The following is an 11,296-nucleotide window of genomic DNA, read 5'->3' as shown; positions in this document are numbered from 1 at the left end:
GGTTTGGGGAGATAAAGCAGTAAATAAATAAATAAATAAATAAAAGTAAAAAAAAAGAAAGAGAGAAAAATCACAAGTGTTGGAGAAGATGTGGACAAATGAGAACCCTTATACATTGCTGGTGGGAATGTAAAATGGTGCAACCACTGAGGTAAAAAGTTTGGTGGTTCCTCAAAATGTAAACATAGGATTACCATATGATCTAGAAATTCCACTCCTAGGTGTGTATCCAAGAGAAATGAAAACATATGATCCACACAGAAATTTCTACACAAATATTTATAGCAGCATTAGTCATAATAGCCAAAAGGTGGGAAAATCCCAAATGTCTACCCACAGATGAATGGATAAATTGTAGTATATGTATACAAAGGAATATTATTTATCTATAAAAAAAATGAATATTGATACATGCCACAGCTTGGATGAACCTCAAAATCATTATGCTAAGTCGAAGAACCCAGATAAAACAGGTCAAAATACTTCTTGATTCCTTGTATATGAAGTATCCAGAATATGTAAATCCATAGAGATAGAAAGGAGATTATAGGCTGCCAGGGGGCGGGGCCGGGGGCGGGAGAGGGAGGAGGGAAAGTGATTCGGTACTCACTGTGCTGTGGACCTACAGCTTACCGGGTATGGTTCGTTGTTCTTCTGGGTGATGAAAAAGTTTCAAAACTAGGGAGAGGTCGTAGTTGCACAATATTGTGAATGTACTAAATGCCACTGAGTTGTACTTTAAAATAGTTAACCGTGTGTTATGTGAATTTCATCTCAAGTTTTAATAAAGGCTCATAGACATGTTTAGCATAATTCCCTTTGAATTTTGTAAAATGCAGATATACACAAGAGAAAAATGTTAGATCATACTTCAAGACATTAAAGATGATTATCAATGAGTGATGGGAAATGAGGTAATTTTAATTGTTTCCTCTTTGCTTAAATTATTTCTAAAATTTTCCAACAATGTTAGGAAATATTTGCATGTTGAATTCTTTAGTATCAGGGAAAGAAATACTATAGTGATATTGACTAGAGATTTTTAAGAGCATGAGGAAGATGCTTAAATTGTAGAGTTAAATGAGGATAAAAGAAAACTGTACTGTATATATAATATGATCCCAAGTATTTAAAATGCACTGCTCATGGTAACAGGCTGTCTGCTGGTGAGAGGAAGATGAGTGGCACTGTTCCTTTCTACTTTCCATATTTTCTTAATGAACATTTCTTACCACTATAATCAGAAAAGTGATTTTATTTTTAAAATGTCTACTACTGGGTAAGCTAGGTGCAAAAAGGTAGAGGTTTGATAAATGTGCTTGGTTTGATAAGGAGAATATTTACACTGGAATCATGGATTTTGATACAGAATATTCCTCGTAGAAAAACTGTAAAGTACAGGAAATATAAAGAGGGAAACTTAAATCACCAGGCCCTAACCTCTCAGATATGCTTAGTTGTTCTCTGAACAGGATTGGACTTGGGCTGTTTAGAAACAACAGTCCTTCACTTCCATCATAGCGAGATCATCGGCAGAGTTTGTTGAGCAAATGTGAGTCTATGATGTGCTGGGCCGGCTCCATCAGAAGTGTGGCTCTCTCGATGGAGAACAGAGAATCCTGAAAGGATAATGATTGGTCTTTGGTTGCCTGGTAAGCTTTCTCACTTCACACGGTATCAGCAATTTAGTCGTCTGAGCTTCCTCTGGGAACTCAGCCCTTTCCCAGTCTTAGTCCATGTGGTTTGGGTGGGACTGACTCCAGCCTACCCAAAGGAAACTGACCTAGGCTTGAGTCAATTAGTGGGTTCAGTTTCTAGGGTCATAACTATTTGTTAATTTAGGCCAATAAAGGTCAAGTGCAGGACTTTTGTTAAAAACATGGACAAGAGAGATGGACTCTATCACTCTGAGCATTTATAACTTAAAAAGAGACCTTAAAAATCCCCTAGGAAGGAAGCTGTGCTGATGAACGGGTTGCTACATGGATTTGGTAGATGGTGGCCATGCTTTGCTTTCATCTTGTGCATCCCTCTACTACGGCCCTTCCTATGCTGTGCTCTGCTCACTGATGCTTCTGTCTCCTCCACCAGACAGGCAGCTCTCTAAGGGAAGGAGACACATCTCCACTATGTTTGGTCATGGCACAGAGAAGGGCCCAAACACATATATGCTGAAGAAATCATCCCGATTGACTTAGCAACATGGAAATGAGGCATTGGTGGTTCCTTCACTGGGGACTCAGGTTTCTGGGGTTCCAATACCTCCACTTGTTGATACCACAGCACACGGTCTCCACTTTGTACCCCTGGGTTCCTGCTCTAGGCTGCAACAAGTGGTCCGCCCTGAGTCATCCACTGTGGGTTCTCATGTGGTCACTGCATGATTCTCACACAACCACCTAGAGGACTTCAACAGGCAGAAGGAGTGGGGGCAGGGAAGCTTTCATAGAAAGCCGTCTCTGATGAAGCACCACACGCCACAGGGGGACTTGAGGTCACTGAGCCCATCTGTACCTCCTTCCTCTCCTCGGGGCTAAAAGAGAGCAAAGAGGAAGCAACAGCCTCTCTGACCTGGGCAACCTTCCTGGAAAGATGCAGACTCTCCTGTTCCTGCTGGCCTTTTTACTGTCCCCTGGGGCAGAGGCAGGTGAGTGACCATCCCCGCCCTCAGATGCCCAACCCCTCCCCCCAAACACAGTGGGCTCAGATCTCCTGCCCCTTCTGCACATCCCTGATCCATCCATCCACCAGCAACATTCTGAATCCCAGCTCCCGTCCCACCTCAGAATCCCATGTATGACGCTGGATAAGCTACCAACAAGAATGTCAGGGCAGAAGGCAGTTCTCAAGAACAGCCAGTGGGTGCTATTCCCTCCCTAGGCCCTACGTTTGCCATCTGCGAAGTGGAACTTAACTGGAAGTGCATGGCAGAGGGAGGGAAAGCGGAAAAGAGAAAATAATGAATTCCCCTGCAGAGGGCAGAGTGGGCCTGGCTTCCAGGTCTGGGATGACACAGATGCCTCCCTCAGCATCTGATTAGGAGAGAAGTCTAGAGCTCTGCAGACCCCGGAGTTGGTGGGACCACTGACCCCAGAGGACTGCTGGTGCCTTGCTCAGTCCCAAGGCCCCTCAGTCCCTTCTCCAGCTCTGCTTTTCTTCCCAGGCCTTTAACAGCTCCCTTCTTGCCAGGATGGAGCAGTTGTTTGCAGACCTGAACTTCTCTTCTTTTCTGAATCCCGCAAGCGCTGGCCCTACAAACTCTCCTTCAAGCCCTTGGGGGCCATTCCTTCATGCAGCCAACAAACAGCTTTTGGGCACCCACTATGTGTCAGGCCATGGGAAACAGGCTACGACAACATCTAGATCCCTAAACCTAAGACCTGGCCACTGGAAAGCAGCATCATCCCAGACATCACAGGACAACAGTGCCTTATACAGGCTCTTGAAACAAAGCAAAGTCAGGAGAGGAATTCTCAGGAGACTCTAGGACTTTGCTGTCCCTAGGATGCGTAATTGGATGCTCACCTCCAATTATCTGTGGAGGACACATTCACAGGCCAAGCCTGCTCCTCTTCCTTTTCCTAGAGGGAAAGCCCCACCCCAGCCCCTCTCAACTCCAGGCCATCTCAGGCTCCCAGATGCCCAGCAGTCCTGAGCCTTCAAGGTGATGCATGCCTTGTGAACTCGCTGGGAGCGCACAAGTAGATAAGACTTTTCCTTCAGGGGAGATCATCGGGGGACATGAGGTCAAGCCCCACTCTCGCCCCTACATGGCATTTGTTCGTTATCTGATTAAAGAAAAAAGGAAGAACTGCGGCGGTGTCCTCGTGCGACAGGACATTGTTCTGACCGCTGCTCACTGCTGGGGAAGGTGAGGAACCGTAGACAGCTGACACCTCCTGAGACCCCAAAAGGGACCCCTGTCCTCTGCCGAGGGCCTGCAGCCTGGGGTAGCTCCCCTGGCTCCTGGGAGCTCAAGGGCATGAGAGGTCATCAGAGGAGCCATCTGAGGGCATGCCTGGGTTATGGAGAGTGAGAATAGGACAGGCAAGCTTTGGGGTCAAAGGGTCAGAGGTGAGAGGTACTGGCCCAGTTGAGAAGAGAGACCACACTGGTCAAATGAAGCAGCTGTGGAGGATGGAACCATGCACTAGGGTCAAAAGGCAAACTCAGCGTCCTTTCACAATATTGCCTGAGGGCTGAAAAAGCTCCCAGAATCCCCTCTCAGAGTCACCCACTGCCCAGTGCTCCCATTGTTTTGATTTCTCCTTCCTGCAGCCCTGCCCTGGCCCAGCTGTCAGCAGCCCTTCATGGCTCCTGGGCTGGATCTCCTTTGACTCCACGCCCCCCATATCCCCACCCTGCTTTCTGCATAGCTCAATCAAGGTGACCCTGGGTGCCCACAACATTAAGAAGCAGGAGAAGACCCAGCAGGTCATCTCTGTGAAGGAAGCCATCCCCCACCCACATTATAATTCTAAGAAGATCACCAATGACATCATGATACTAAAGGTAAGGGAACCGCCCTGCTGCTCTTGCTGTCCTGGGTCCAGATGGCTTCCCCTCTCACTGGGACCTGTCCCTTCCCTCCTTCCCATCCTGGCCACCTGACTAGTCCCAGTGGCTCAGGGGAGAGGGAAGTCAGTGCAGCCCCATCGCGGTGTCCAGGCCCAGGAGGACAGTGGCTGAGCTGGACTTTCTTGCCTCTGTCATCAGCTGGAGAGAAAGGCCGAGCTGACTACAGCTGTGCAGCCCATCAGCCTGCCCTGGGGCACAGCCCAGGTGAGGCCTGGACAGGTGTGCAGTGTGGCAGGCTGGGGGAGAGTCACCCCAAATGGCAGAGGGTCTGACACTCTGCAGGAGGTGGAGTTGACAGTGCAGCAGGACCAGGTGTGCAAATCCTACTTACGCAATTACAACAGTACCACTCAGCTTTGCGTGGGAGACCCGAAGGAAGAGAAGTCTTCCTATAAGGTGAGACTGGGCACCTACCTAGCTTGGCTCTGGGGAGAGTGGTCTTTTGGGACTTTCAAACCCAAGGAGTGGGGCCTCCTCCACACCCTAGACTCTGATCTTTCTCCTGGGAAGAGAAGGGGGAGCAGCCAGAGTGGGGATTCACAGGTCTTCTGGGAGCCTACCAGGGGCCTGAGATGCATCTAAATATGGTGCTCCATCCACATCATGAATTTGCAACACTCTGCCCCACGACGGGCACAGGTGTTAGAAAACTGCTCCCTGGGTGTACAGCAGTCAAACCAGGTGGCTCCTCAGAGCTGGCTCCCATCTTGGTTAAATGGCTCACCCTCCATGCTGAGTGTCAGCCTCACCTGCCTGCTTCCATGTTCTTAAAGGGTAGACGGAATAACAGTCCTACAGCGCCCTCATGGGAGAGGATCTGGGACCTGGGGGAGGAGAGGGAAGCACCCCTGAATGAAATGAAGCTGTGACAATGTCCAGGGTCGGGACTAGGCAGCTGAGGGGCCCACAGGGACCTGCCCTGCTCTCTGATGTTCCACATGGAGGCCAGGCCAGCCGGCCTTCACTGAGAGGGCACTTGGGATGCAGGTGGGCAGGCCCCGGGGAAGCACGGACTCAATCCTCGCCACTCTCTGTCTACAGGGGGACTCTGGAGGACCTTTCGTGTGTAAGAAAGTGATCCAGGGCCTTGTCTCCTATGGACGATCAGGCGGGATTCCTCCACGGGTCTATACCAAAGTCTCGAGTTTTCTGCCCTGGATAAAGAAAATCATGAAGGTGCCGGCCCCGTTTTGGCGTGGCTAAGTTCGTTTGCTCCACTGCGGTGGCCCAGGGATTTCCCCATTCACATGCTGGGAGCCGACATGGCACTTCTCAACAGGCCATGCAGAGGCGGCATCCCACACGCTGCAACTAGAAGGATCCACAACTAAGAATATACAACTATGTACCGGGCAGCTTTGGAGAGGAAAAAAAAAGGAAAAACTAAAATCTATAAAAGAAAAAAAAAAAAGAAAACCATGAAAAGCCTCTAACTGTAAGAACCAGCTCACCTTCTCTGGAGCTGATCCAGAATGACACCAGTAACTAAATAAATGTCTCTGAGCTGAGCAGGAAAGGCTGTTTTCTTGTTTATTCATTGACCCTCATTCACAGGCACTAACTCGGTCCTTAGAAGGTCAAGGACACAAATATACTGTTTTCTGCTCCCTCCTCTTCCACCTCCCACCACCACCTCCCCCAAACCTCAAGAAAAGCTGTTACCCAGCTCCTTCTGACCCACACGTTTGTCTGGGCCTGCCCTTCTGCCAGGGCTGCAGCTGAGAAAACATGAACCTCTCTGATCCTGGGTCTCAGGGTGAACTTCTTACCTCCTTCCCTGTGTTATATGGCAGACAGGAAGGGGGATGACACCATGGGTCCCGGACACCAAGCAGGCAAGCCTGAGGCTGCAGCCCTATGGCATAGCCACCCACACTGGGGAGGGGAGAGGCTTCCTGAGCAGGATATTTCTCTCCCACAGCCAGGGAGAGGGCACACAGTCAGGGTGGGTCCCTGGAGAAGCTCCTTGTTCTCACCCAGCCTGAGTTTCCTCCCTGTCCTCCTGTGACCTTGGGGCCCAGCTTGCCCTCCAGTCTCCTGGCTGCCCCTTCTTCTCCATCCCTGCTTTCCATGGAGAGTTCTCAGAGTCCACCAACTCCTGTCCCCTCCACACAAGCCTGATCTGAGTTGGCCCCTTCCTTATAGCCCTCCTGCCTAGGACACTCAGAGCTCCGTGTGGTTCCAGTAGGGCCTCTCCCCTGAGATGCCAGCCCAGCTCATGACATGGCAGAGAGTGCCACAAGGAACCAGGCTTGTGCTGGCAACAGGCGGGACCCGTGGAGGACACGGCAGGCAGGCTGTCTCTCCAGAACCCCTGCCCCATCTCTCACCTGGCAAGGCCAGCTCAACCCCTCACATTCACCCCAGTGACTCCCCAAGTGCTCAGGGTGCATTTCCCACTTGGTCATTCAGTAGCCTGAGTACATTTCAGCCTGTCCCTCTTATTCACTGCAGGCCTCTAGGCTAAGACCCCTCACTGGCCACCTAGGGCTGTCTCAGCCTTTTGAGTTAGCCCTACGCTCTCTGCAGTAGGACTGGAAAGCACCATTTTTCCATCAATAAACAAACACACCCTGATTGAGCTCCTAAGGGCCTGGCACTGGGGATCCACAGTGGACCTAATACAGACTCTGTCATCTGAACCTGAGGGACACTGACAGTGTGAGTTTCACCCAAATCATGTAACTCTCCCTCCCTGTCACATGAGTGCACATGGCCTAGATCTCGTGGGAAATCCACAGGAATAAAGAACTTGAGTTTTGTTCCTATTGCTGGTCACAGTCCATGTGAGTGTGAGCACGTGTTACTCTAGGACAGCAGGGTGTGGGATTTGGAAATGACAGCAGTCATTTAGTTTCTAGGAGTGAAGTCACCACACTCTGTCCACTGGAGCCTCCTCTTCACCTAGAGGAGAGGGCAGCCCGTAGGGAGGGAGGAGGGCAGCGAGGGCAGCCTTACCTTCATTAGCCTCAAAAGTGGGAGGTAGGAATGTAATTGCACAGAATCAGAGTGTAGGAAAAACTGTATTCTGTATTTGGTTGAAGGCAACTAGAGTCAGACTCTAAACACCCATCCAACTGGACTGGCCGGAAACATGATCCCTGTGGTTACTGTACCTCCTGCCTGCGCAGAATCAAACTAGATTCAGGGAGGTTCACATGGTCTGGAAATCTGGAGAAAGGCCTCTCCTCTTTAGGCCACCGTGGTTACTGCTGCATCCATAGTTTCCAGATCACCCAGATTTTTCGATTTGAGGAGGGTTTTGGCTTGGAGCCCACACATACAGTACGGAATTCTTTGCTAAATGAGGATCTCCCTGAGTTGGGCTCACCTCAGGAAACACTCCCAGCAGCCATCTCTCCAAGGGCTTGCCTGTCATATGGGTCAGGACCTGGGAGATCAGCATCCGTTCCAGCTCTGAGCTCCTGCTCCAAACACACACACAGCACTATCCTCTCACCACAAGAAGTACTTACTCTGGGATCATGTAACCCTCACAGGCATGGCCTTTCCCACCTTGTTGTGCACAAAGCAGGCAGCAACACAATCTCTTCATGACTGCGGGTACCTTCATGAGGGCAGAGCAGTGAAGACACGCAGCTTCTGATCTGGAGCCGAAAAAATATCTCTGTATCTAGGACATACTAAGAACCTGGATCCTTGATGCAAAAAGACAAGAAAGAAAATGCCAAAAGCAAAACAAAAGTATTATTTAAAAAGTAGCCCAGCCACATGTATATTGAGTTTAGATATGATATTTACTTGAGGAAATGGTTCTGTGGTTTTCATACAAGTTTGAGGACGCTGCTGCAGGTTTTCCTCCTGTGAGAGATGAGGGAGGGACACAGTCCCAGGAGGGAGCAGTGGCCGACTGAAGGGACCACAGAGTTAGAACAGAGCCTGGACTGAGCCCAGGCACCCTGACAGCCAGGCCAGCAAGAGCCCTGACATGTGGTCTAACCCCCGCCCCGTGATGACTTCCTGGCATCCCTGAACAAGAGCTGAGCTTCTGCTCTGACTCCTCCCTGGAGAGAAAATCTCTGGGCTGCTGTGCAGCCATTCTGTGACAAGGATTCCAGCACCTCGCTTGGTGAGCTGAAGTCTGCTCAGGGGCACATTTGGATGGAGGTGGGTAAGCACCCTAATCCTGCTGATTCCTTCAAATCTCCTTTGTCTGTGGAAGTATCCTCTACCTCACTCCTGCCTTTGAGGAAATGATCCTCCGCTCAACATCTCTGTAACAAAAATTTAATAATAAAAATAAACAAAATATCTCTGTAATGACCTAAAGGAGACGCTTCTACTCACCAAAAGTCACTCCCATCACCCCGTCTTCCATCCAGACCCACAAGGAGACCTGGGTCCCAGGATGGCAGGGAGAGAACTCCCAAGCCAGGTCCTGGGGGAGAGAGGCCCAAAGAAAAGTGAGATCTTGCTAATTTATTTGGGAACGTGTCTTGGGATAGCTCTGCCTTCCTGCCCACCACCATACTTCTGCCGGTTCCCCCTTTGTGGACTTACAGAACTCACAGGCTTGATTTCCTGTCTTGTTATCCCACACAACACTGCTTTTTTCCAACAAACGCATTTCACCATAAAAGAAGTGCAGCCCCTGGTTCCTTTTCGTCATAGGCCTATTGCTAGACTACATTCCTCATCCACAGACTCAGGAAGCTCAGTGAACCTTGGGGAGGGCAAAGGAATCCACATGTAAGCATATAATAGTCAAACTGGTAGAAACCAAAGATAGGGGCCCCCCAGCAGTGCAGTGGTTCAGTTTGTGCACTCCGCTTCGGTGACCCTGAGTTTGCTGGTTTGGATCCCAGGTGTGGACCTACACAGCGCTCATGAATCCATGCTGTGCCAGGCACCCCACAAACGAAAAAAATGGAAGAGGATGGACACAGATGTCAAGTCAGGCCAAATCTTCTTCAGAAAAAAAAGAAAACAAAGATGAAGACAAAAAGGTGAAATTAAACAGAGAGGAAAGCAATGCCCTTTACTTTATAGAAACAATAAGAGTAACAACAAGCTCTCATCAGAAATGATGGAAGTCAGAAGACAGTGAGAGGACATTTCTAAATGTTTGGAAAGAAAAAAGAAATAGGCAACCTCTTTCTGGAACTCTATGTTCAGTGAACATATTGTTGAAAAATGAAGGCAAAGAAAAGACATTTTAGGAAAACAAAGGTATGAGAATTTGTTGCCATCGGACCTGCATTGCAAGAAAGACTAAAAGCGGTTCCTCAGGCTGAAGGGAAACGATCCCCATCGTAGGAAGGAAGGAAAAAGAATAAAAAAAGTGTAAATGTGACCTAATATAAAAGACTTTATATAAATTTCTTTCAAAGGTTAATGACTATTAATGCAAAAATGCTTTAGGATTTATGCAATATAGTAGCAAAATGTATGACAAAAATAACTCTAAGGGTGGGAGGGAGGATAAATGGAAATATTTTATTACAATGTTCTTATATGAAGTGGTATAACATTAATTCAAAGTAGACTGTGATATGTGAAGGAGGCATATTGCAATCCTACATTGCTCAGTAAAATACTATATAGAGATCTAACCAAAAGCCGATAAAGAAGGAAAAATCAGGTACAACAAAAGAAGGCAGGAAAAGAAGAACAAAAGAGCAAAACATTAATCACACAAATAGAAATCAAATAGCAATATGATATTCTTCAACCTAACCCTATCAGTAGTTCCATTAAATCTAAGCAGATTAAACACTCCAACTAAAGGGCAGAGATTGTCAGTGTGGATAAAAAATGCAAGACCAATTTTGTGCTGTGTACAGGAGACACTCCAATATAAAGACATGGATAGGATGAGAGCAAAATGACGGAAGAAAAAATAAAGACATATCTTGCCACACCAATCCAAAGAAAACAGCCTTGCCCATTGAGGGCGCTCTTTAACTTTAGAACTTCGGCCACTTATGAGATGAAATAGAGTGTCTTAGTAGAATTATTATTTCCATAGTTTATTTCCATTTCTCTTAATATGAGTGAGCTAAGACTTCATTATGTTTTAATTTTATTTTACTGTGAACTGTCTTGTCTTTTGCCCATTCTTCTATCAGGTCTTGGTCTTTTTCTTCTGAATTTTCAGAGTTCTTTATATATTAGATGGATTAGCTCTTTAATTGTGATATGTGTTGCAATAGTTTTTTTTTTTCCAAGTTTGCTGTCTGTATTTTGAATTTGCTTGCAGTGCTTTTGACATACGAATTAAAAAAGTTTTTCATTTGTATACTAAAGTTTATCAATCTTTTCTTTTAATGTTTCTGGATTAAGAGTCATTTCTAGAAAGGCCTTCACTTTTCTAAGTTATAAAGGAATTTACCCATGTTTATTTCTAGTGCATGAATGATATTACTTTGTATATTTGAATATCTTATCTATTTGGAGTTTATTCTGATGGTTTACGTGAAATGTGACTCCAACTTAACCTCTTAATAAATCACTGTCTAGTTGTTCCAGTATCATTTATTAAAAAGTCCATCATTTCCTCAATGATCTGAAATCCCACCTTATGAAAAACCACATTTCCATATGTACTGGGGAATGTTTCTAATTTCTTATTCTGTTTGATTCCTCTCTCTGTCTGTTCATGAGTCAGGGCCACACTGTTTTCAGTAAAGAAGTTTTATAAGATGTTTTTAATATCTGACGGGGTTCATGCTCTCCATTACTAGTCTTTTTTATTTTT

The 11,296-nt window shown here is 47.0% G+C and overlaps 1 protein-coding gene across 2 annotated transcripts; it reads left to right on the top strand.

The window, feature by feature from the left end:
* The first annotated feature begins 2,514 nt into the window (after positions 1-2,514).
* On the top strand, positions 2,515-6,094 carry LOC124236445 (granzyme B-like). Of its 2 annotated transcripts, none has more exons than XM_046655455.1 (5): positions 2,515-2,647; positions 3,724-3,871; positions 4,377-4,512; positions 4,717-4,974; positions 5,620-6,094. In XM_046655455.1, exons 1-5 carry the CDS (start codon positions 2,593-2,595, stop codon positions 5,779-5,781), a joined length of 759 nt encoding a protein of 252 aa, XP_046511411.1. In that variant the 5' UTR covers positions 2,515-2,592; the 3' UTR covers positions 5,782-6,094. The 2 variants fall into 2 exon arrangements, with proteins under 2 accessions (XP_046511411.1, XP_046511410.1); XM_046655454.1 differs by having other exon boundaries at positions 2,520-2,647; positions 4,861-4,974.
* Positions 6,095-11,296: the final 5,202 nt, after the last annotated feature.

Source organism: Equus quagga, chromosome 2, assembly GCF_021613505.1.
Source record: "Equus quagga isolate Etosha38 chromosome 2, UCLA_HA_Equagga_1.0, whole genome shotgun sequence".
NCBI lineage: Eukaryota > Metazoa > Chordata > Mammalia > Perissodactyla > Equidae > Equus > Equus quagga.
Note: the sequence above shows the minus strand (reverse complement) of the source record. Positions and strands in the feature narration are given on the sequence as shown.

Bases quoted from the DNA above. Each gene is read 5' to 3' on its own strand.
- LOC124236445 (XM_046655455.1), top strand. From the start codon at position 2,593: ATGCAGACTCTCCTGTTCCTGCTGGCCTTTTTACTGTCCCCTGGGGCA. The intron at 2,648-3,723 runs GTGAGTGACCAT...CTTTTCCTTCAG, and splicing joins GTCCCCTGGGGCAGAGGCAG to GGGAGATCATCGGGGGACAT. The intron at 3,872-4,376 runs GTGAGGAACCGT...CTTTCTGCATAG, and splicing joins GCTGCTCACTGCTGGGGAAG to CTCAATCAAGGTGACCCTGG.